At 56.3% G+C, this 23,990-nt stretch overlaps 1 protein-coding gene across 4 annotated transcripts in view; it reads left to right on the top strand.

Moving 5' to 3' along the window:
- The window catches only part of GLI2 (GLI family zinc finger 2), a 248,308-nt gene that overhangs the window by 184,994 nt on the left and 39,324 nt on the right, over positions 1-23,990 (top strand). For all 4 annotated transcript variants that reach the window (XM_082396096.1, XM_082396093.1, XM_082396095.1 and 1 more), the window contains one exon: positions 23,719-23,921. In XM_082396096.1, coding sequence (XP_082252222.1) covers positions 23,719-23,921 — 203 coding nt within the window. The remainder of the gene's footprint in view (positions 1-23,718; positions 23,922-23,990) is intronic.

Here is a 23,990-nt window from a genome sequence, read left to right as displayed (position 1 = left end):
TCCCCTGTGTCACATTGGGATCTTTGCGTTTTATTTTGGTGCATGTAGCTGGTTCTCACTTGACTAGGGCCTGCTGCTGATAGGCCTGTGTCCCCCTGGTGGACGGTGGGGCCGTTTCAGCCCTCTGCCCACCTCCCACGCTTCTCCAGCTGCAGGTGGCTGAGACCACAGCTCAGGTGGCTTCTGGAAGGTGCGTACTCTTAGAGCTGGTGAATCACCCCAAAACTGCTCAGTTGGTGGCATCTGAGAATCCTATGACTATCAAGGGGGCTGAGTCCCTTTCCAGGAGGGGGTTGGAGTGGCTGATTTTCTGCTCTTGAGAACGCTCAGTTGGTGGCATCTGAGAATCCTATGACTATCAAGGGGGCTGAGTCCCTTTCCAGGAGGGGGTTGGAGTGGCTGATTTTCTGCTCTTGAGAACGCTCAGTTGGTGGCATCTGAGAATCCTATGACTATCAAGGAGGCTGAGTCCCTTTCCAGGAGGGGGTTGGAGTGGCTGATTTTCTGCTCTTGAGAACTGTTTGGCTGGTTCCGTGACACAGATCCTGGGCACGGCAGGCCTGCAGCGAGGTGCTCCCCGCGAGGGGCCCTGTGCTGGTCAGAGACATGCGCGCTGCTGAGAGCTCCCCGGGGGGCGTGCAGGCAGGTGGGCGTCCCTGCAGGGGAGCATCCTGGCTCCCATGTCCCCACATACCTAGGGGCAACGACAGAGATGTAAGAAGGCGTCACCATTGACGACTGCCGTTTCTCGAAATAACTCTGACCTTGTGGACAGACTCTGCTGTAAACACTTCCTGTGTTCATCTTACTTAATCCTCTCAACCCTAAAAGATGTGCATTTCATGTCAGCCCCATGTTACAGATGAAGGAACTGAGGCAGCACAGAGAGGTTAAATAATTCATCCTTAAGGCCTCCACTGAGGGAGTGAGAGAGTTTGAAATCTAATTACCGCCTCCTGAGCCCCGGCCCTCGGCCGCATGCTGGCCTCGCTCTTGGGAGCACGTGTATGACCACAGGTCGCCTGCACGGGTCCAGACGATTCCTTCTTGAAAGCTCACCTAGCCCTTTGCTAGGGCACTGCCCCCAAACCTCTGGACCAGCCGCCTCCCCAGGGAGCCTGCTAGCAATGCAGAGGCTCAGGCCCCAGCCCAGACTTGCTGAGTCAGAGACTCTAGGATGGGCCCACCGTTTGTTTTTTATTTTTTTTTTGGTTTTTTAAATAAATTTATTTATTTATTTTTGGCTGCATTGGGTCTTCGTTGCTGCATGTGGGCTTTCTCTAGTTGTGGCAAGCAGGGGCTACTCTTCGTTGCGGTGCACGGGCTTCTCATTGCGGTGGCTTCTCTCGCTGCAGAGCACGGGCTCTAGGCGTGCGGGCTTCAGTAGTTGTGGCCCGTGGGCTCAGTAGTTGTGGCTCGTGGGCTCTAGAGCACAGGCTCAGTAGTTGTGGCGCATGGGCTTAGTTGCTCTGTGGCATGTGGGATCTTCCCGGACCAGGGATCGAACCCGTGTCCCCTGCATTGGCAGGCGGATTCTCAACCACTGCGCCACCAGGGAAGCCCTCATCGTGTGTTTTTAACACACATTACAGGCTTGAGATGCTCCGGCCGCAGGCAGGACCTTGGCACTGAGTCAGGGGCCCTCAGTACTGTCACTCCCCGGGCTAGTAGAGAGCTGTGGCCGGGAGGTGGACCGCCCCGAGTTTTCTCCAGGCTCTGCCATTCCCCAGGTCAGGATTGGACACAAGCCATGTCCCGTCCCAGGGCCTGCTTCCCTCCTGGCCAGTGAGGGACAGAGAATGGGTGGGGCACCCAGAGAAGCAGGAAGTAGAGGTGGCAGGCAGCAGGGGAGGGCTGCGGGCCTGTGGAAATGGCCTTGTCACTCACTGGCCTGGATGGCTCTTTACTTGTAGGGCTGTTTCCTGCTGCTGTAACTGCCTGTCTCCAACTTGGTGGCTTAAAACGATGCAGATGTACCCTCCGAGAGCTGTGGGGGACAGAAGTCAGAAGTCAGTCTTCTGGGCCTAAAATCAAGGTGTTGGCAGGGCTGGTTTCCTCCTGGAAGCTTCCGGCTCCTGGAGAGAATCCATTTCCTTGACTTTTGCAGCTTCTGGAGGCTGCCTGTGCTCCTTGGCCCGTGATCCCTGCCCCTCACCACACCGCCTTTTTGCCTCCCGCTTCTTTCTCACATCACCTTCTTCCTCATCTGCAGGAGTTTTCTCCCTCTGCCTCTCTTATAAGGATGGCAGTGATTGCTTTTAGGGCCCTGAAATCTAGGACCCCCTTCTTGTCTCACAATCATTAACTCAATTTCATCTACAAAGTCCCTTTTCCCATAGAAGGTGGCATTCAGGGGTTCCTGGATTAGAACACGGACATCTCTGCGTGTCATTATTCGGCTCATTTGTGATCACCAAGCCCCAGTGCTAAGTCTGGCATCGCCCACAGAAGACAGTAAAAGGTGTCAATCATCTGTGCAGGGGCCAGGCTCTGCACTGAAGCCTGGTTGTGCGCTATTAGGTGACCCTCGAGACAGCCCCGGGAAATGGGGCTGTAGTATGCATCTTACCGATGCAGAGGCTGAGGCCCAGAGGGGTGCACCGACTCTCCCAGGTCACCCTTGCACGGTGGGCCTGCTTGCCTCCGCTCCAGGGTTGAGGGGCCCAGCACCCCAGCCCCCCCCCACCCCCCAAAGCCCGCCTCTGGCTGGGGTGCGCTCCCAGCAACTCTACGTTATCCTGGAGGCCGTTGGCTCCTGCCCAGGCCACAGGGGGGACACAGCACGTGTTCAGGGCTAACCTCGGGCCCTGGAAAGCCCACCCCTTCATCCCCCCAGGTGGGTGCCCCAGGTGGGAAACAGGATAAAGCCTGGGAGGAAAACGGGCCCCCTTGTCGGGGGCCTGGCGCAGAGCCCGATCCCTCAAGCCCCTGCTGTAGCCGCTCCTCCTCGCCGGCGCCAAACGCGCGTCTAATCACGCAGACGTTGCGCAGCAAAGGACGTGCGGCGTCGTCTCCCGTCCTGTCGCCAGAGCCTCTGCGGCTGCTCGGCGCCCGGGACCACTGCCCATTGGCTCGCCTGGCCGCGGTGGGCGTGGCCCCGGGCGGAGCGCTCCGCCCCCGGCCCTGCCAGGCCACCTGGGCTTGAACCCCAGCGCTGGACGCACCAGCCTTGGGATGTGACTACCTGACCAGCCTGAACGAATGAACCTGTTTTCTCATCTGTAAAAGCACGTGATAATAGTACCTACCCCATCTACTGAGTTATTTGGAAAATTAAATGGGGTAATACGAAGAGCGCATTTAGAACAGTTTGGAAACATGCAGTAGATGTTAAGGAGGATTGTGATTACTGTCGTTATTAGAGATGGAGGTTCATTGTGGCAGAAGCAGGCCATGGCGTGACCTTGGAAGAGGATGCTGTCTGGGGGCCGGGCCGTGGGAAGGTGGAGAATGGGGATGGCGGGAGGAGGGGTCTTTTTTCCCCCCAGTTGAGGAATTTGGACTTTACCCTTTTGGCAGCCAGGAGCAGGGGGAGTGGACCGGTTCATTTTCAGGGTAACCATAGGAGCTGTTGGAGAAGTGGGGGGCATGGGAAGGACACCGGCTACAGCTGTCACTGTGGTTGGGACAGAGGAGGAGCCGGGCCAGGGCTGCCCGCACACCGGCCCAAACAGGCAGCGACACGTGGGAGGAGCAGGCGGTGGGTCCAGGGTGTGGAAACCCACCCCGTGCCGCCCATCTGGACGGCTCCCTATTAGACACCCGCCCCCAGCCCTCTCCAGAGCTACCTTCCTGGAGGTGCAAACCCACCACCGGCCTTGCATGGCTTACTAATGCTCAGATGGTTCCAGAAGGGTAAATGACACTGGACTCGTGGAGCGGCACCTGCCACCTGCATAAATCACAGGTGGTGGAGAGACAGATGGTTGGGGGATGATCTTGCTGGTCAGGTGTGGTTTTCCCGTGACCCTGCCCCTCCGTGGGGACATGCTCCTGAGTCTCCGAGAGTCCGTTCTCAAGGGCAGGGGAGAGTCCCGCAGTCTCTCCATCACCTGGTAACCGCTAGCAGGGAACAGCTCTTTGGATCCCCTCCTGCCCCTGCCCCTTGGAAGCAGGCTCAGCAGAGAACGTGGGGACCAAGGCTGAGGCAGGGCACGGCAGGGCCCTCAGCTGGAGCCCCCCTACCTCCTCGGTGTGTGCGGGAGTCAGGGCTGCCTTGGGCCGGGACCAACTCACGTGTTTGCAGGGAGGGTAGAAGCTTGTGTTCCTGGTGCAGGAGACTGGGTAGGTCCTCAACTCCTCACCCTGCTTGTGAGGTCCTTCCCATCCAAGCCCTGCCCTGGGGCTTCAGAGAGGACCAGTTCCAACTGCTCGCAGCCCAGAAGGGTTAGAGACACCAGCTCATGGAGCAGTTCTCAAACCTGGCTGAAAATCTGAACTAGGATGTGTCTGAAAGATGCACACTCCTAGGCCCCGACCCCGGAAGTTCTGGCTCTTTCAGGCTAAGGTGAGGCCTGGGAATATGCCTGTTTATAGACACCCACAGGCCAGAGTTAGGGGCCACCCTGCTTATTTTATACCCAAGAAAGCGAGCCCAGAGCTGTGTTTTGGTTGTCCAGAGTCAGAGCTAGCAGGCCTTTAGGCCTTTTCTCTCCATGATAACCACTCTACAGTATGGGTGTTAAACATCCCCTGGTTCCTCCTCATCACCCACTCACAGATACCCACGAGTTGACCTAAATCTCTTCATATTCCCAGTCTGCGGAAGGAGGTGCGCATGCTGGAGGGGGTGGGGGAGAAGGGGACGGACACAGCATCTCAACCATAGGGAGGACAGTCCCCCACCGCTCTCCACTTGCCGGTCTCCATACCTGACCTCTGACATCCACGACCCCCAGCACCTGCCTGGATTCTGGACCTGAAGATCACCCGATCCTGAGCTGTAATTGGTGAGCAGTGCTCCAGCCGTTGCAGCCAAGGCCACCCTGCACGGAGAAGGAAGGGGGCAGGGCTCTTGCTAGGGACAGATGGCTCCTGGACTTAGCCATCAGTTCTTGGAAAGTCCACACGTACTTTAAAGTCCCGGGGGCTTCCCTGGTGGCGCAGTGGTTGAGAATCTGCCTGCCAGTGCAGGGGACATGGGTTCGAGCCCTGGTCTGGGAAGATCCCACATGCCGCGGAGCAACTGGGCCCGTGAGCCACAACTACTGAGCCTGCGCATCTGGAGCCTGTGCTCCGCAGCGAGAGGCCGCGATAGTGAGAGGCCCGCGCATCGCGATGAAGAGTGGCCCCCGCTTGCCACAACTAGAGAAAGCCCTCGCACAGAAACGAAGACCCAACACAGCCAAAAATAAATGAATAAATAAATAAATAAATAAATAAGTAAAATAAATAAATAAATAAATAAATAAATAAATAAATAAATAAATATAAATAAAATTAAAAAAAATAATAAAGTCCTGGGTACTTTAAGGAGTGCCAGCCAGTGGGTGTGAAGGCCTCTGCTTCCCACCATCTTCTGGCCACTCCGTCAAGCGTGTACACTGCCCACCCCCACCCCCACCCCCACCAGAGCTGTGCCGGACGGCCGGACCCTGCCTCGTCTTGGGGACTGCGTATCAGTGGGGATGGTCCTCCCCGCTTCCCTCAAGAAGGTAGTTTCTTGGCTGTTGCTGGCTGAGCTCACGAACGGTCAGATCTGGGGGGATTTGAAGATGGCTTTTGCCAAGGTCAGTGTTCCATCAGGACGGCACCAGCTCGTTGTGAGAGTACTAAACACTCAGTCAGCTCGGCTTGCGACTCACCTGCGTTGCCCTGGGCCCCTGACAGCTCTGTCCTCAGCCAGCCACCGAGGGGGGCAGAAAGATACGTGAAGATTTTCTTCTTGATTCTTGGCCCAGCATGCCAGGTTCACGTTTCAGAGAGGACCGGCTTTGTTTGTGTTTCGAGAAGACCGTTCTCTGCCCTCTGCAAATGTGCGTGCTTTTGCCAAGCGACAGATGGAAGAAAGGAGGAAACGTCCAAAGGGCATGTCCGCCTGGATCCCGGGCCAAGATGCTGGGCGGGCTCCCGGTCGCTCACCAGGGGCCTTGTCCTCCTCCCCCTCGGCCCACACTGCCCCTCCGTCTCCAGGGAGCGCTCCTTAAAAGCCACGTGGCTGACCACATCTTCAGAGGAACTGCCCGGCAGGTGGACACGGAGCCCAGAAAAGCCCAGGACTACGCAGTTGTAGGGCAGCTCGCCCTCCTCCCTCGGCTGTCTGAGGGCCGAGTGACAGACAGACGTGGAGCCTTGGCTCCCGGTGATGGGCGTGGCCCTCAGAGAGACCTCCAGGCAGGTCCCTTCCTGTCTCTGGGTGGCAGGATGCTGGGCTCAGGCTAACTGAGACGCAGCCACGGCAGCCTGTGTCCAGCCCTCTGGATTATGTCACCCGACCCTCATCAGCACCACATAGAAAGGCAGCATGTCACTCCCGCTGGATATGTGGGGAAACTGAGGCGCGGCGAGGGTGACCGCTGTCTCCAGGGACATTCTGCTAGTAAGTAGCACAGCGGGGACTTGAACCCGGGCAGCTTGACCCTAGAGGGCTCTTCTCCGCCCTGACCCCTCTGCAGAAGCCTCTCTCCTCTGAGAGCTTCAGATCCCCAGCTCCAGGATCGTGCTCAGCGGCGTGGGTCGGACAGCTCATTTATAATGGAATCCGCCCGTAAAAGTTTAACGAGGAGCGTGTCTGATAAGGCGGCCCGCTCTTTGATCTTTGCTGAACGCCGGCCCTCGCAGAAGGGTTGCTGCTTGACTCTGGGCTTTGCAGAGAGCAAAGTGTGGTCAGCCGAGGGCAGGAGGGGCTCCGGGAGTGAAGCAAATCTTGATGTGCAGAAATGAGGCGGGCCTACAGCAGGGGAGGGTGCACAGAGCAGGCGTGGGGAGGCACTGCCCGGTGGAAAGGTCCTGCAGGGTTGAGAGGTGATCTTTCTGGATCCCCTCCGGACCCGCTGGGCCCCCGTCATCTTGGGCAGTTCCCACCCCACCCCCCCAGGATGTAGGAGAACAGGGTGGGGCCAGCGTTCAAGTCCTATGCCATCTATGTACCCTTGACATCCTTGGGCGGGCTGTTAACCTCCAGAGCCTCGGTTTCCCCATCTCTAAAATGGAGACAAAACAGTAGCCCACGTGGGGCGCTTGTGAGAATTAGGTGAGTGAGTGAGTATAAAGCACAGAGGACAGGTCCTGGTGCCCAGTGGTTGCTGGACAATGGCTTGCTCTTTCCACTCTCCTGTTGACACCAGAAGGAAACCCACATTTCATTCCAGGCAGTCTGCTGGGTGCTGGGCAGATGATATTATATCCAGTCCTCTCAGTGCCCCGTAAGGTGGGTGATATTCTCCCCCATGCATAGAGCAGAAAATTGGAGGTTTCCGGAATTTAAGGGCTGGCCAAGATCACTCAGCCAGAAAGTGAGATCTGACCCTCAAGCCTGAGCTCTTCTCTATGCTGTGATTATCCTCGGAGAGGAAGAGTCATCTCATTGTAGGTCTTAGGGCTACGGTTATCTTTGCTGTTATCTTTGCTGTAATCAATCCAAAGGAATTAATCACTAACTAAAATTTCAGGTGTTGGTGGACAGATTTGCCTTTGAGGGTGGGAGGGGGGCTTTTCCCACTGTCTGCGTCCGTGTCGTTCACTCCGGGTGGAAGCTGCTGCTGGTGCCCACAATGCATCCATTTATTGAGCCTAATTCATTCTTGCTGGATTTATCTGTGTCCCAAGTGCTATCACTCAGGGTCACTCCTGCCAGCCTTGGTCCACACTGGTTGAGAGAATTCGTGAGCAGTGCTCTGCCCCTGAGTCCTGTTGCAGCCATTCTCCAAGCCTCCATCACTGCAGCCAGCATCGCTGTACCAATTATGTGCCCTGGGGCCCACGGGGAAGAATATGTCCGGCACCATGTGAGTCCCTTCCTTCATCTTCCTCTTCCAGGAGCTGTATTTCTGAAATGTGAACTTGACCTGTCCCACATAAGCAAAGTAGCGTTTACTTGTTGCTTCACTCAGTGGGGAAGTTCTTAGCACTTGTTCATTTCATGACACTCACCCAGTGCCTGTGATGTGCCAGCCTTGCACCGGGGATACGGTCCAAGGAGGTGCAGTCTGGGTACTCACAGCCATCTCATGGCCTGAGAGGGGGAGGGGGGGAAATCGAGCAGTTACAGAGTGGTGTGCAGGTGGGAGAGGAGGGGTCGGGCGAACCCAGAGCACCAGGAAACCAGGAGCGGAAGGCATTTGTCAGCAGGAAGGCACGGAGGCCTGCCTCTGCCCATCCCACTGCTAGCCCCAGAGTTGCCCTTGTTCCAGTGAGGGGCCTCGACTCCCGGGCCCTTTTCAAAGCACACACTAATGGACTCCAAATCTGGGTAGAAATTGACAGCCCACCCACCTCTAAGAAGACGAGATGTCTTATCTAAACTATTTGGGATTATCCATCTCGATTTGACAGCCATCCAGGAAAGGAAATTCCACACACCCCCGTTGGCTGGCCAGGCCAGAGTGGAAGAATTCTCACCGTGGAGGAGTTTCCCTGCATGTAGCCCCCCCTCCGCCCAGGCCTGTTCTCCTTGCTTAAGCCCAGACCCCTAGGGAAGCCTAACGAAGCCCCTCCCCCAACCCCAAGACCAAGTGTCTCACTCCCATCTGTGGCTCCCCCTCCAGCCCCCTGCATTTGCCCTGTGATGGGACCGTCCCCATAAAGCCGTGACTTTCTGGAAGATTCTGCTCAGCTGTGCTCAGCCAAGGGTGGCTCCTCTTACAGATGCAGGACCCACATACCCGGAGGCTAACTCACACCTCAGGTACCTGGGCGGGGGATGGCTAATCGCCCGGCTCCCCAGACAGGTGTTTGGAGCCCACCACCTCCCCCTCCACCCCCCAGCTCTGCACAAGTCATCACTTTGCTAGGAGAAAAGTGTCCTTGATAACTTACTCTTGTTTCTTCTGCGTTTTGGGGTTTGTATGTTTGAAAGAACTGATCACCTTCCCAACCTTGTGCTCCGAGGAGAAGAAAGTGTGCTAAAGGGTGGGTGACTGAATTAACCCCCATTGCCTGTGTGGCTAGAGCTTAACCAAGTCCATCTGTATGGCCTCTTTCGTAGGTGCAATTTTATAACCTAATTTCCCTACCAAAACATCAGTGTTTACTTAGTAAGAAATCTGCTCTTCATCAGCTGAACACAGTGATTTCTTTATTATGGGTCTGCCCTGCTCGGGGAGTGACAGCTGAGAGCTGGCGCTCAGCTAGGTCTGGCGGAACGTGCATGTCTGGGATGGGAACGGGGTGAGTGGAGGGTCGGAAGGATTGCATATGTATACAGATGTGTGTCGGTCGCAGAGCAGGGTTAGGGTTACAGTTATGCTCTGGGGCTGGCTGGGAGGGAACCTGGCAGCAGAGAAATGGAGCGGCCAAGATGAGCCCACTGGGTGACCCCGGAGACAATCACTGGACCCTCAAACCCTTCTAGCAGCCCACACAGGTTCTCCACAACAGCCCTGCGGTCTCTCCACTCCCCACCCAAGAACCCCCGTCCGCTCGGCCAGCTTCTAACCAGAGGCCAGCTTCTACCCAGCCATCCTTTTTAAAAATCTCATCTTATTACACTGAAGACGTACAAAAGGATAGTAAAAGCATGGTTACGATGTAAAGAGTATTAATGACCATTGTCCCCTGCTCTGCCCGAGAACGGGGGATGTGCCAGCACCTTTGAGGCCCCGTGTGGCCCTCCAGGGTCCTGCCCCGGGACTCCCCCTCCACCACCCTCTGGGACTTGGCGTTATCACCCCCTGCGTCTGTAACAGTTGTACCTGATGTCTGACTCTTGTAATAATACATTGTTTGGGTTTGCTCTGTGTGCTTTATATAAATAGAGCAATTCTATTCTGTATAAATAGAATCATTGCAGATGGATTCTTGGGGAACCTGGTTTTCACGGGTCATGGAATGTTCCAGGGAGTCATCCCATTGGTGCGTAGGGCTCTTAATTCGTTAATTCTCGCTGCTCTGAAGCAGTCTGGACTGACAGGCACCTGGGATGCGTCTGTGCTTTTGCTATTTTGAACATCGTTGCAGTGAAAGCTCTAGCACCATCCTCCAGGCCTCACGTACCACCCATTCCTTAGAATAAATGTGTGTTTGAGAACGAAATTGCTGAGTCATGGTGTAGTCACATTTTTAACCCTCCTCGATGTTGCCAGACTTTTTGCCGAGCCACTCCCACCAGCAGTGTTTGAGGGCTCAGCCTGCTCCGCATCCTTGTTATCAGGGTGATGTCATCCACATTTTAATTTTTGCTTAAATGACATCTCCTGTGATTCAATTTTTTTATTTCCTATATCACTAATGATGCTGACTACATTCTTTCATATGTTTCTTGGCCAATACTGTTTCCTGCTCGTGAAATGCCTGTTCAGCTATTTTGCCCATTTTTCTATGGAGTTGTCTTTTTCCTATTGATTTGACTAAGCTTTTTATATATTAAGGCTACTCATTTTGTGGTTGGTTATCTCTGGTGCAAATATCCTCTCCCAATCTGTGCCCACTCTCTTTGCTCCCATGATGAAGTGTCTGGGTGACGGGAAGTGCCTGTTAAAACCCGGCTCAGGTTACCAACATTTGCTTCATGGTTTTCCCCACATGTTCTCCCCCCACCCAGCTGTCTGGTTTGACCTTCAGCCCTAGGACTCTGCTACCTATTCCCCAATTTGACCCGCCCTTTTTTCAGCTATTCTCCTGTCTCAAAACACCAAGCCTGCACCACTCACTGCCTCCTTTCCATTCCCCTGTGAGAGTCGAGGCCCAGCTCAGATGCCACCTCCTGCGGGAAGCCTTCTCAGATTGCCCCAGCAGAGTGAATGAATCCTTTCCTTCCCACCCCTCTTTCTGCTCCAGCACCTGTATACTGTTTGTAGGCTGCAGTCAGTGTCCACGCTCCCTCCCTGATCCCAGAGGTCCCAGCATGGTGATTTTGTTTTATTGAAGTATAGTTGATTTACAATATTGTGTTAGTTTCATGTGTACAGCAAAGTGATTCGGTTACATATATGTCTTTTTCAGATTATTTTCCATTATAGGTTATTACAAGATATTGAATATAGTTCCCTGTGTATGCGGTAGGACCTTGTTGTTTATCTGTTTTATGTATATTAGTGTATATCTGTTAATCCCGAATTCCTAATTTATCCCCCACCCCCACCTTTCTCCTTTGGTAACCATAAGTTTGTTTTCTATGTCTATGAGTCTGTTTCTGTTTTGTAGGTAAGTTCATTTGTATCATTTTTTTAGATTCCACATATAAGCAAAATCATATGGTATTTGTCTTTCCCTGTCTGACTTACTTCACTTAGTATGATCATTTCTAGGTCCGTCATATTGCTGCAATTGGCCTTATTTCATTCTTTTTTATGGCTGAGTAATAGTCCATTGTATATATGTGACACATCTTCTTTATCCATTCATCCGTCAATGGACATTTAGGTTGCTTCCATGTCTTGGCTCTTGTACACAGTCCAGCGTTTGTGATTTTGCGGGGGTGTCTTTTTCCCAACAGCTTGTCATCACCGCAGCCTCATGGGCACTCATGCCCTTTGCTGAGATCTGTGCGTGGGAGGGGGGTTCGAGGCAGGGGAATGTCAGGGTTGACCAGACGCCCCTGGTTCAGCACGTGTCAGTCAGGTGGGCAGCCACCTGCCCCACTTCCTGGGGGCGGGGTCCTGGCCGAGTCTTCCTCCGACCTCCAGCTCCCCGCCCGGCATCGTCAGGGGCCCATACTCTGAGGCTGGCAGAGGGAATGATGCGTGACCACAGGAACAAAGTCAGTGAGTGGCCGGCTGCTTTGGTCCAGCTCCTGTTTACAGGTGTCCTTCTTGCTGGTTTTCAGAGCCTCCCCACGTGGACAGGTGCAGCCCAGGTGCACCAGAGTGTGCAGGTTGGTCTCTGATTTGGGGAGAGGCAATTCTCCAGTGATTTCCAAGAGAATTCACTGCACCTCTCTTTACAGTTGCAACCCCCCTTAGTATATTTTGAAAAGGACTTGATTTTTGGAACTTTTAAAATTAATGTATGAAAAAGGTGGTAAGCAACCTTGCCGAGGTACAGTTTCATATACAAAAAAAAAGGAGACAAGCAAGGAACAACAAAGCCAACAAACAAAAGCCTTGAAGAGGGGACTTCCCTGGTGGTGCAGTAGTTAGGAATCCGCCTGCCAATGCAGGGCACACGGGTTTGAGCCCTGGTCCGGGAAGATCCCACATGCTGCAGAGCAACTAAGCCCATGTGCCACAACTATTGAGCCTGTGGTCTAGAGCCCGCGAGCCACAACTACTGAGCCAGCGTGCCACAGCTATTGAATCCCACGTGCCTAGAGCCCGTGCTCCACAAGAGAAGCCACTGCCATGAGAAGCCCGCGCACCACAACGAAGAGTAGCTCCCGCTCTCCACAACTAGAGAAAGCCTGCGTGCAGCAACAAAGACCCAACGCAGCCAGAAATAAATAAATAAATTTATGTTTTTTAAAAAGCCTTGGAGAGGAGATTGAACTCCACCCAGTCGGGCGCCATGGAGCTCTGTTTCTATCTGTTCGTAGGCCAAGGGCAGCGGCCTTGCCGTGCAAAGGTGCCTGTGAGAGCAGACACATGCCCACCCTGCCTTCCGGGTGCTAAGGAGCCCCAGTTTGGGGAAGAGCAGCAAGGCCAGCTTTGGGGAATTCATTTGCTTTCTGGCACATCAGTGGGCCCGAGGCCACCTGCCCGGTGTGTCTGAGAAAGTGCATGCTTGGCCCTGAGCAGCTTGGCAATAGCAGAGGGTCCTGGCCTCCCCACGCTGAGCCCGCCGACCCCGCCCGTGGCCCTGGGATCCTGGTGGGTGGTACATCTCAGCCCAAAGGCAGGACCGGTGCATGCAAGCACGCGGTCCCCAGGGTGGGCAGGGTGGGTGTGTCGGGGTGTGTGCAGGGCGCGCTCAGCTAAGCTAAGGGAAGCTGGTGACCGTGTAATCTGGGCGGCTGGCGGGAAGGCACGCTCCAGTGCCCTGTGACGGTGCCCTGTGACGCGGGGGATGGGACCTAGTGCTCAGGCGCCCTCCCAGCCTGGAGGGGAGCTCCTCCCTCTTCCTTGCCCACTGGCCACTGATGGAGCACCCACTGGGGGGTGCAGGGCTACTCCAGGAAATAACACGCCGGCCCTGCTCCCTATAGACCTGACCTTCTCGGAAGAAATGTGACAGTAATGACAGCAGTTCCTGCTGCGTCCCAAAGGCCTCCTCCACCCCAGCACAATAGGCATGACACACGTTCCTAGCTCCTAACAAGTTACCGCAAACTCCATGGCTTAAAACAACAGAAATTTATTCCCTCACGGTTCTGGAGATCAGAGTCCAAACTTAGTATCACTGGATCGAAATCAAGATGTCAGCAAGGCTGTGCTCCCAAAGCGGGCTCTGGGGGAGAGTCGCTTCCTGGCCTCTTCCACCCTCTGGGGGCGCCTGGCACTCCTTGGCTTGTGGCCGCATCCCTCCAGCCTGCGCCTGGGGCTGGCTGTCCAGAGGGGAGACAGACCCCACGTGAGCTCATCGCCATATGACCAGCCAAGACGGACGTGCTCAGGGTCCAGGGAAGGAGCCGCCCTCCGTATCCGGGGCAGGGTAGGGATGGAGAGGAGGAGGAGGGGTGGAGTGGAGGAGGAGGCGTCCAGGGCCAGCGCTGTGAGGGGTGAGTGAGGCAGGGCGCAGGACCAGAGAGGGGGCCGTGAGGGGCACGCAGGATGGGGGGGCACAGGTGCTGGACCTCGCAGGCGTGCGGCCTCCTGCTGCCACGAGGGCCGTGGGTCACCCCGAGAAGCAGACCGGAGGTGAGGTCTGTGGGCTCCTGGCCCCAGGCGACCAGACCTCTCCTTTTGCGTCCTCAGCGAAGGACCCTAGGCCAGGCGAGGAGAGGGTCATGCCCAGCACCTGGGTCTGTGTTCTGGCCCTGCTGCTCCCACCGACCTCGCCGTGGCTGTGCCAACTGTCGCTCTGGGTGTCTGTCGTGCTGTCTGTGAAATGGGACGTGAAGGGCTTAGTCCTGCCTGTTCTGGCCCTACTGCCCCGCGCAGGAAAAGGTCTTTGAACAAACCCGCCAGAAGGAGTGCCTCTGGGTGGCCAAGGTGCTTCCTCCCAGCCGCCGACCCCGCGTGGGAGATCCTGCCCTGACAGCTCGTGCTGAGTCTGGGTGAGTCAGCACCCTCAGCTCCACATTGTTCTCCGTCCTCTCCAAACAGGCACAGTGGGTGGGGTCCAGGGGCACCAATCCCTGCACTTCTGTCCCCTCCTCTCCCTGAATTAAGGAGCACGTTGGTTCCTGCCCTCGCGCCTTGGCTCAGGTTGTGCCGGGGGTCAGACGCCCCCCCCACCCCTCCCATCAGCGAAGGCTCACTCTGCCCCCCAGTCCCCCCCAGCCTGGCGGAAGCCAACTGCCTCTAGGAACGCACCCCATCGGGCCAGCGCCCAGGGATGGCGCCCGTCCTCAAGGGTCTAGGCGTGCTCGCTCAGGCCCAGCCAGCTCAGGCTGAGATACACACGGACGTGCAGGGTTCCCAGTGCCCTGGCCTGCTCTTTCATCTGCCTGCAAAACTTTTGTGCCAGCACACGGGAAGGGGCCTGGGGCTGGATGCTGGGGGACGCGGGCTGGGGCCACTCCACCACCCTCTGACTTCCTTCCATTCGCTCATCTGTTAAATCTAAGAAAAGAGACGGTGGGCACAGGCCGAGCACCTACTAGGCGCCCAGGAACGCAGCACGCACTTTCCACACTGAGCTCTTTCCCTCTCCCAGCCGCCCATCCTGCCAGCCAGGGGCGGATAGCACCACCGAGGTCCACAAGGAGTGACAGAGCTGTAATTCACACCCAGAGTCCAGGCTCTGCCCGCCTGTGTGAGCAGCTCCCCTCCGCCTGCGCCCCTGCCCCCAGGGTCCAGCTGAGGCCGTGTCTGCAGAGGAACACCAGGCTGGGCTTGTCAGGGGCAGAAACAGCTGTGGTGGGAGCTTGCCTGTCCGTGCGTACGCTCTTGGGGACGTCAGCGGGCTGAGTCTGCCCTCCCAGAGCCAGAAAGGCGCTCGGCCCCGCACAGCTCTGCTGCCTCGGGCGAGGCTCCTCACCGCCCCGAGCTCGGTTTCCTCCTCTCTGCAGCGGGGGCGCGACCTGCCTTGCGGGGTTGCTGGACGTGCTGCACGCCACTGGCGCCCAGTGAATGCTGACCACGTGCTCAGGAACAGCACCCCGGCAGCGCCCACTTAGGCCGGAACGGCGACCGGCCGGCTCGGTCTGCGCTTGCTGGGTCCCTTTTCCTCCTTTCTTCGCCCGGCTGGTGGCCTGGCCCTGAAATCTTGTCCGGGGTGGGGGTGGTCAGCAGGGCCCTCCCAAGAGGGAGGGAGGGAAACAGGAAAGAGCCTGCTAAGGAGAGGCCCTCTGCTGGGTTTGCCTCCAGGGAGGAGGACACACACACACACACTCACGTGCACACGCGCGCGCGCACACACACACACACACACACACACAAACGGAAGGGCCAGCACAGCTGCCCGTGCCGCCCAGCAGCTATGGGCAGGATGCCTGCAGGCCAGAGGGTGCACAGGCCCGAGGAACTACGGCTCGGGTCTGCCTTACAGGAAGCCGGGCCCCTGGATCACTCCGGGCAGGGGGAGGCTGATTAGTCAAGGCTCGCCTCGACAGGCCCTGGCAGTTGCCTAAGACAGAAAAAGTCAGCTGAAACTGGTTGAAACAAACAAACAAATGCATTGGCTCAGAGAACTGAAAAGGCCGAGGGTACCAGCTTCTGGCAAAGCCAGATCCCTCTCCAGGGGCTCAATTCAAGAAACTGGTTCCACGGCGCTCAGCTCTGATGTTTGTGTATCATCTCTGTTCCTGGCCTCTCCCTTCAGGGCCCCCAGTGGCTCCACCCACACAGCAACCTCTGTGGGCAGAGCATACTTCTTTCCCAAAGATTTCAGCCGAACGGGCTGTCTGGGGCACATGCCCATCTCTGATGGTGCCCGGGGATATGGAATGTCTGATCGTCAGGGCACAGGCTACATGGCGCCCACCCACAGCAGAAGAAGGGAAGTGGGTCCGACACAGATCCGGCCCAAAGCTCTCTGTGGGCTCTGCCGCTCCCCCCAAGATATAACCTTCACACACATGTTCTTATGTTCTAGCCTTTCTCTGCACTTGCTGCTTCCTTTATTTGCAATGTGCTTATGAACTCCTATTCGTCCTTCAGAACCCAGCTCAAGGTCACCTCCTCTGAGGAACCTTCAGGCAGAGTTAGGGAATTTGTTTCTCTGCTGGAATCTTTAAACTGACTTGTGTTTGTGCCTCTTCCACTTGGGCTCTGAGCTCCCTTCATGTGGCTGGGAACAGAGCAAGGGCTTGGGGCAATTTTCTTGGGAAGATTAACAAATATGGGAAGAAACAGTTGATAGAATCAGGCTCAGATGAGCTCAGAGCTGGACCGAAGGGTAGAAGGCAATGCATAAAGGTAGTGTCCAAGCCGAGCAGCCTGCAGAAAGGCTGAGTTTGCCGGTCCGGTTGAGTGAGGGCTGCAAGCGTGTGAGTGTGCACACATGTGTGCCTACAGCCCGGGAGAATGTGACCATCTTTTAAAATGAGCTCACACATCTGGTCCCTCCTCCCATCCTCAAGGTCCCTTCCTTGAGTCTCTGCCCAGTTGCCAGAATTCAAGGCCTGGATGGGCCACGGCTAAGACCAGGGTCGGGATCCCGCAGCCCACAGCGTGGAAATGGAAGAAGAAAGGGAGGCTGTGGCTGAGGGGTGGCCTGAGGCAGCGGCTCCGATTTCACGGCATCTGCCTTGCCTGGTAGGTCCGACGGCACTGTTCTTGGTTCCCCAGCGCTGGCAGCACCGCCTGTGTGGGGACTGTCTGTCAGGCGGGATGGGGCAAGCGTCCAAGAAAGAGCAGCTCTGGTCCCTGCAGGACCAGCCTTGAAGGGTGGCTGTGTTGGTGTGATTTCAGGGCTGCTGGGAAGGCCCCTGGTCCCTCAAATGCATTCCTAATGCTTCGAATTCTGCCATTTGAGATTCATTCCTTCGGCTTTGTTCGGTCTGTTAAAAGGACAGTCTCCTGGAACATTTGTGACCCTGGAGCCTATCAGTCATTCACAACACAGTGTGAGGGAGAGGCTCCATCTCCCTCCTGAAAGCTGACTCGATTGTGCGTGGCGACGGGATGGGAGTGGGGGTGAAGATAGTCAGGGAGCTGGCGCGGGGCGGGGGATGGGGGGAGTGAGTTCTTTTCTTCCCTGGTGCCGCCGCCACCTCCCTGATCCTGCACCCGCCAGAGCCCCGCTCGCTCACAAAACATCACAGTCATCAAGAGCACCCGCGTCTCTGCCGGGGGATGGGCCCAGGCACAGGCTCGGGTCCAGACCCGCCTGGATTGGTTGTGGTTCCGATACTTGCTCTCTGAGTGACCTTGGGCAAGGGACCTAGCCTTTCTGAGAGTGTTCTCATCTGTAAAATGGGCATAAGGTGCCCACTTTGTGGATTTTTAAATTTAGATTAGTAAACGAAATACATGCATGTGACCCCGTGGCAGCTGGCGCCCAGTCTTAAGGAAATGCCAGGTCAGGGCACAGCTGAGCGGTGCCGTGCAGAGGGGACGTCTAAGGAGGCTTCCCAGAGGAGGTGTCTCAACAGTCGTCTATAGCTGTGTTGTTAATGGGCCTGTTGTCTTGGGTCCCGCAGGCCCAGGTCAGCAGACACTCCGCACCCCGAGTTGGCTTGTTGCTGAAAAGGGAAGGGAAGGGGCTTAGTGCTTGTGAACCCTTACCACGTGCCCAGCGCTGGTCTTTGCCTACCACCTGGTGAGGCACCGGAGCGGAGCAGCATCCTGGCCGCGGGCACCCAGCTAAGTGGGAAGGACGAGGGTTGGCCCTGTCCCGCTGCTTCCGGACCCTGACCTGGGTCCCCCTGGACAGCCTCCAGAACCCAGTTCTGCTCTACGTTGGCAGGACTCACCTTTGCTTCTGCCCCCCCCGGGAGGCTCTGCTAGCCCAGACCCCACTCCCAGGCCTGGCACCGGAAGGGCAGGGGCTGTTCTCTGCACCCTTTCATCAGCTCTGTTGTTACCTAACCCACCTCACGGCCACCCCCTGTCGAATCTGCTTAGGGGCAGGCAGTGGCCACTCCGAGCTTCCTGCTGTGTCACACCAAGGGGACAAGGAGTCCTCGACGCTGTTCCCTGTTGGGGCAGGGAGAGCCTGGGCTGAGGGCGGCACCGTCCCGGCAGTGAGGCAGCTTGCGTTGAATCCCGGCCTGCGTCTCCGGCCACACGGCTTGGGGGGTGACCTCCGTCTCTGGACCCAGAACCCTCGTGGGTGAGGTGCGTTGTTGGTGCCAGAGCTTTCATGTCTCCTCCCGGCGGCCATCAGGCTGGCCGTCATCACGGGCTGCGTTCTGAAGTCAGCATCCCTGTGGGGAGGGGCGTGGCCTGGAAGAACCTCGCGCTCCTCCCCGTTTCCTTGGAGAATAATGTGATGGGAAGGGGGTAACAGAGGTCACTCTCCTCCAAAGGATGGTAGCAGAGGTGTAGAGACAAAAGTCCCAGCTCCTCAGCGTGGGGGCTCGGCCCCCACCTGCCACCTCCGGGCCCAGCTGCTGAGGCTGCACTGATTCCGGCCCCGCCAGGCAGCCCCACAGCGGGGTGCACGTTGCCACGACAAGACCCCCTCCAGCGTCCTGTTTGGCTGGTGGGATGGGAGTCACCTTGGACAGACCAGGGCCACCATGTACACCCCATGTGTTCCTTTAAATCCCCACGTAATCACTGGCTTGCCTTGTGGGGCCTTAGCTGTGGCCCTGGCACCCCACAGGGTGACCTGTTGCTATAGGGAGGCCTGGCCAGGCCACTTAGGGCCACCAGCTTCAGTAACGCCAGGCTGCCCTGCCCTCGAACCTGGCCAGCATCTTGCGGGCCCTGGAAGCTACCCTGCCTTGAGTACCCAGTGGTGGACCAAGGCTCTGAGGACAGGAGACGCGCCACTCACTCCTCTTCTCCCCTGGACACGCCGCTCACTCACTCTTCTCCCCTGGACGCGCCGCTCACTCCTCTTCTCCCCTGGACACACCACTCACTCCTCTTCTCCCCTGGACGCGCCGCTCACTCCTCTTCTCCCCTGGACGCGCCACTCACTCCTCTTCTCCCCTGGACGCGCCACTCACTCCTCTTCTCCCCTGGACACACCACTCACTCCTCTTCTCCCCTGGACGCGCCGCTCACTCACTCTTCTCCCCTGGACGCACCGCTCACTCCTCTTCTCCCCTGGACGCGCCGCTCACTCACTCTTCTCCCCTGGACGCACCACTCACTCACTCTTCTCCCCTGGACGCGCCACTCACTCACTCTTCTCCCCTGGACGCGCCGCTCACTCACTCTTCTCCCCTGGACGTGCCACTCACTCCTCTTCTCCCCTGGACGCGCCGCTCACTCACTCTTCTCCCCTGGACGCGCCGCTCACTCACTCTTCTCCCCTGGACGTGCCACTCACTCCTCTTCTCCCCTGGACGCGCCGCTCACTCACTCTTCTCCCCTGGACGCGCCGCTCACTCACTCTTCTCCCCTGGACGCGCCACTCACTCCTCTTCTCCCCTGGATGCACCACTCACTCCTCTTCTCCCCTGGACGCACCACTCACTCACTCTTCTCCCCTGGACGCGCCGCTCACTCCTCTTCTCCCCTGGACACACCACTCACTCCTCTTCTCCCCTGGACACACCACTCACTCACTCTTCTCCCCTGGACACACCACTCACTCCTCTTCTCCCCTGGACACACCACTCACTCCTCTTCTCCCCTGGACGCGCCGCTCACTCCTCTTCTCCCCTGGACGCGCCACTCACTCCTCTTCTCCCCTGGACGCGCCGCTCACTCACTCTTCTCCCCTGGACGCGCCGCTCACTCCTCTTCTCCCCTGGACACACCACTCACTCCTCTTCTCCCCTGGACACACCACTCACTCACTCTTCTCCCCTGGACACACCACTCACTCCTCTTCTCCCCTGGACACACCACTCACTCCTCTTCTCCCCTGGACGCGCCGCTCACTCCTCTTCTCCCCTGGACACACCACTCACTCCTCTTCTCCCCTGGACGCGCCGCTCACTCACTCTTCTCCCCTGGACGCACCGCTCACTCCTCTTCTCCCCTGGACGCGCCGCTCACTCACTCTTCTCCCCTGGACGCGCCACTCACTCACTCTTCTCCCCTGGACGCACCACTCACTCACTCTTCTCCCCTGGACGCGCCACTCACTCACTCTTCTCCCCTGGACGCGCCGCTCACTCACTCTTCTCCCCTGGACGTGCCACTCACTCCTCTTCTCCCCTGGACGCGCCGCTCACTCACTCTTCTCCCCTGGACGCGCCGCTCACTCACTCTTCTCCCCTGGACGCGCCACTCACTCCTCTTCTCCCCTGGACGCGCCGCTCACTCACTCTTCTCCCCTGGACGCGCCGCTCACTCACTCTTCTCCCCTGGACGCGCCACTCACTCCTCTTCTCCCCTGGACGCACCACTCACTCCTCTTCTCCCCTGGACGCACCACTCACTCACTCTTCTCCCCTGGACGCGCCGCTCACTCCTCTTCTCCCCTGGACGCGCCGCTCACTCACTCTTCTCCCCTGGACGCGCCACTCACTCCTCTTCTCCCCTGGACGCGCCACTCACTCCTCTTCTCCCCTGGACACACCACTCACTCACTCTTCTCCCCTGGACGCGCCGCTCACTCACTCTTCTCCCCTGGACGCGCCGCTCACTCACTCTTCTCCCCTGGACGTGCCACTCACTCCTCTTCTCCCCTGGACACACGGCCTCTGTGGCCCGAAGCGGAGCCACCTCTTTGGTCCCTGGCACTCAGTGCAGTTTCCTCACAGGTGGCCTGGCCTCTAATGGCGGCTTGTGAGTGAGGATAGCTGGAGGCTGTGACTGATGGCAGGGGCTCCCTTCCGCCAGGCTCAGTGCCTGGTTCACAGATGTGTCACCATCACTGGCTCTGAAGATACCTCTGAACACCTGCGGGATGCCAGTTGCCTGCCAGATGCTTGATGCAGCGGTGCCTGGGGCACGCCCTGCTCCCTGGTTACCTGGGAAACACACCTGCCCACCTAAGGTGGGAACCATGACCCCCGGGGGGAGCAGAGACCTCATGCCAGGGGAAGGGGTTTCAGGGAGAGCACCACTGACCACTGGGGTCCCTTGACCCCGACTTGCAGGGAAGAGAAGGAATTGCCCTGACGAGGTATAGGGTGCAGGTAGGCCAAGGATTGGCATGGGCGAAAGCACTACAGCGTGGAAGTGCCCCGGCGGGTTCGTTGGATCTGCACATCCCTTGCAATTACATCTGCAAAAGCTCGAAAATAAAGTAGCAGAATGCGTACACCCAGGCCTGTAGAACGGCCTCTGAGCACGGAGCTTGTGTAACCCAGATGTTAAGACATCTGGATGTCACCTGTTTGGGTCCTGGTTCGCACTGTGTCATAAGCACAGTTTTCATGCCCTGTTGCACATAATCAGTAATTAGCTCTGGTGTGCTCCAGCCCATGGACAAGTCATGCCCTCTCTGAAGTAACCGGTTCTCACAGCGCCTTTTCACACATCCGATGTCAAGGTTTTGAGGGCTTCCCAGGCACATCTGGATTTTGCCCTCAAAGTGTGGTACTAATGCTGTAATAACAACTCTCACTTATTGACTGGCGGCTGTGTCTCAGGCACCATTTGGGGGACTTTCATCCTCATGGCAACCCTAGGAAATGGGCACTGTTGTTATCCCCATTTTACAGATGAGGAAACTGAGGCTTGGTGAGGTTAAATTACTTGGTCAGTGGAACTGAGCTGATGAAGGCTAACGTTCTTTTTTTAAATTTTTATTGATATATAGTTCATTTACAGTGTTCTGTCAGTTTCAGGTGTACAGCAAAGTGACTCAGTTTTATATATATATATATATATATATATATATATATTCTTTTTTTTTAGATTCTTTTTCATTATAGGTTATTACAAGATATTGAGTATAGTTCCCTGTGCTATACACGGGGTCCTTGTTGTTTATCTATTTTATGTATAGTAGAGTGTATCTGTTAATCCCAAACTCCTAATTTATCCCTCCCCTTACTTTTCCTCTTTGGTAACCATAAGTTTATTTTCTATGTCTGTGAGTCTATTTCTATTTTGTAAATAAGTTTATTCGTATCATTTTTTAAGATTTCAAATATAAGTGACATCATATGGTATTTGTCTTTGTCTGATTTACTTCACTCAGTATGATAATCTCTAGGTCCATTCATGTTGCTGCAAATGGAATTAATTCATTCTTTTTTATGACTGAGCAATATTCCGTTGTATGTATGTACCACATCTTCTTTATCCATTCATCTGTCAGTGGACATTTAGGTTGTTTCCATGTCTTGGCTATTGTAAATAGTGCTGCTGTGAATATTGGGGTGCGTGTACCTTTTCAAATTAGTGTTTTCTCTGGATATATGCCCAGGAGTGGGATCACTAGATCATATGGTAGCTCTATTTTTAGTTTTTTAAGGAACCTCCATACTGTTCTCCATAGTGGCTGAGATTCTAATGCAGGTTGGTCTGATTTGAACACATATTCTTTGCACTGTGTCAAGTCACAGAGAGGCCCCTATTTTCTGAAAAGTCGAAAATGAAATCTTGGTAGATTTGGTTCCAGTGACTTAGTTGTGCTTTCACAGCAGCTTCCCCCAGTCTGATTTTTCTTTAATATGGGCAAGTTTGGGAGTAGATGACCTCAGAATACCCCTGTAGCTTACGTGCTAACAGCTGCTTGGAGGCCCCAGGGGAGCAGGCCTGTCCTTTTGTTGAGCTGAGCAGGTACCTCCTGGAGGGCTGACCGTAGAAATGGGCCGCGGCCACACCAGCCCCAGCCCAGGGGACCACGCCAGGTGCATGCCCGATTGTCAGTGGGCATCAGAGAAGGGAGACTCTGGGAACATCAGAAGGAGTTCCATGTAAGGAAAGCTAGAATGATATTCCAAAATTTTCATGACGTCTCAGCGTTCCCAAACGCTCCTTGAATCCTGATCTTTTCTTTTTCAGCCGGTCCCGTGGCTGAGTGCTTCACTGCAGGGATTGTCCCACGGAAGCCCCAAATTCTCCATCTTTCAGGGCATCTCCTGATTTCTCTTTTTCTCAGTTCTGTTAGGAAGATGAGCTCTTTGTATCTTCCCCCTGGTGTTAGTATTTTCACGGTCTGTTTTTCATACCATTTGGTAGGATGCGGGCATTCGTCCATTTCGGAGACTTACTTGTTAATGCGTCCGGCCCTGAGCAGGCACCGGGGAAGCAGGGGTGACAACTCGCACAGGTGTGTGGCCTGCCGAGCTTGTGGTCCAGCAAACCCAGACCTGTGTGTGCAGAATTCCATCACCAACATGAGACGGGTGGGTGGGCAGCTGCACCAGCGCCGGGAGCTTTCCACCTGCGTTTACTGGCTAATGTATGAGATTTGAGACTCTGTATGAGGGTGACCAGGGGATGTTGGCGAATAAATAAAGGTGCAGCCGCCCGTTTGGTTCTGCTGCTTGACGGGGTTCCCTGGGCATCCTCCTGGGTGGGCCACACCTTCTTAAAACGTTCCCCTTCGTCTCTGCAGGCCTCCCGCCCTGAGTGGCAGCCCGGTCATCTCGGATATCTCATTGATCCGACTTTCCCCGCACCCTGCCGGCCCTGGGGAGTCCCCCTTCAACGCCCCACACCCGTACGTGAGCTCCCACATGGAGCAGTACCTCTGCGCTGTACACGGCAGCCCCACGCACCCCGCCATCTCTGCGGCCAGGGGCCTCAGCCCTGCGGACGGTGAGTAGGGAGGGCCTGGGGCTCCGGGGTGGGGGGAGGGGTGCGAACTCTAATGCTGTTCATCCTCAG

Source organism: Balaenoptera borealis (genome assembly GCF_965194805.1).
Source record: "Balaenoptera borealis genome assembly, chromosome: 6".
NCBI classification, from domain to species: domain Eukaryota; kingdom Metazoa; phylum Chordata; class Mammalia; order Artiodactyla; family Balaenopteridae; genus Balaenoptera; species Balaenoptera borealis.
Note: the sequence above shows the minus strand (reverse complement) of the source record. Positions and strands in the feature narration are given on the sequence as shown.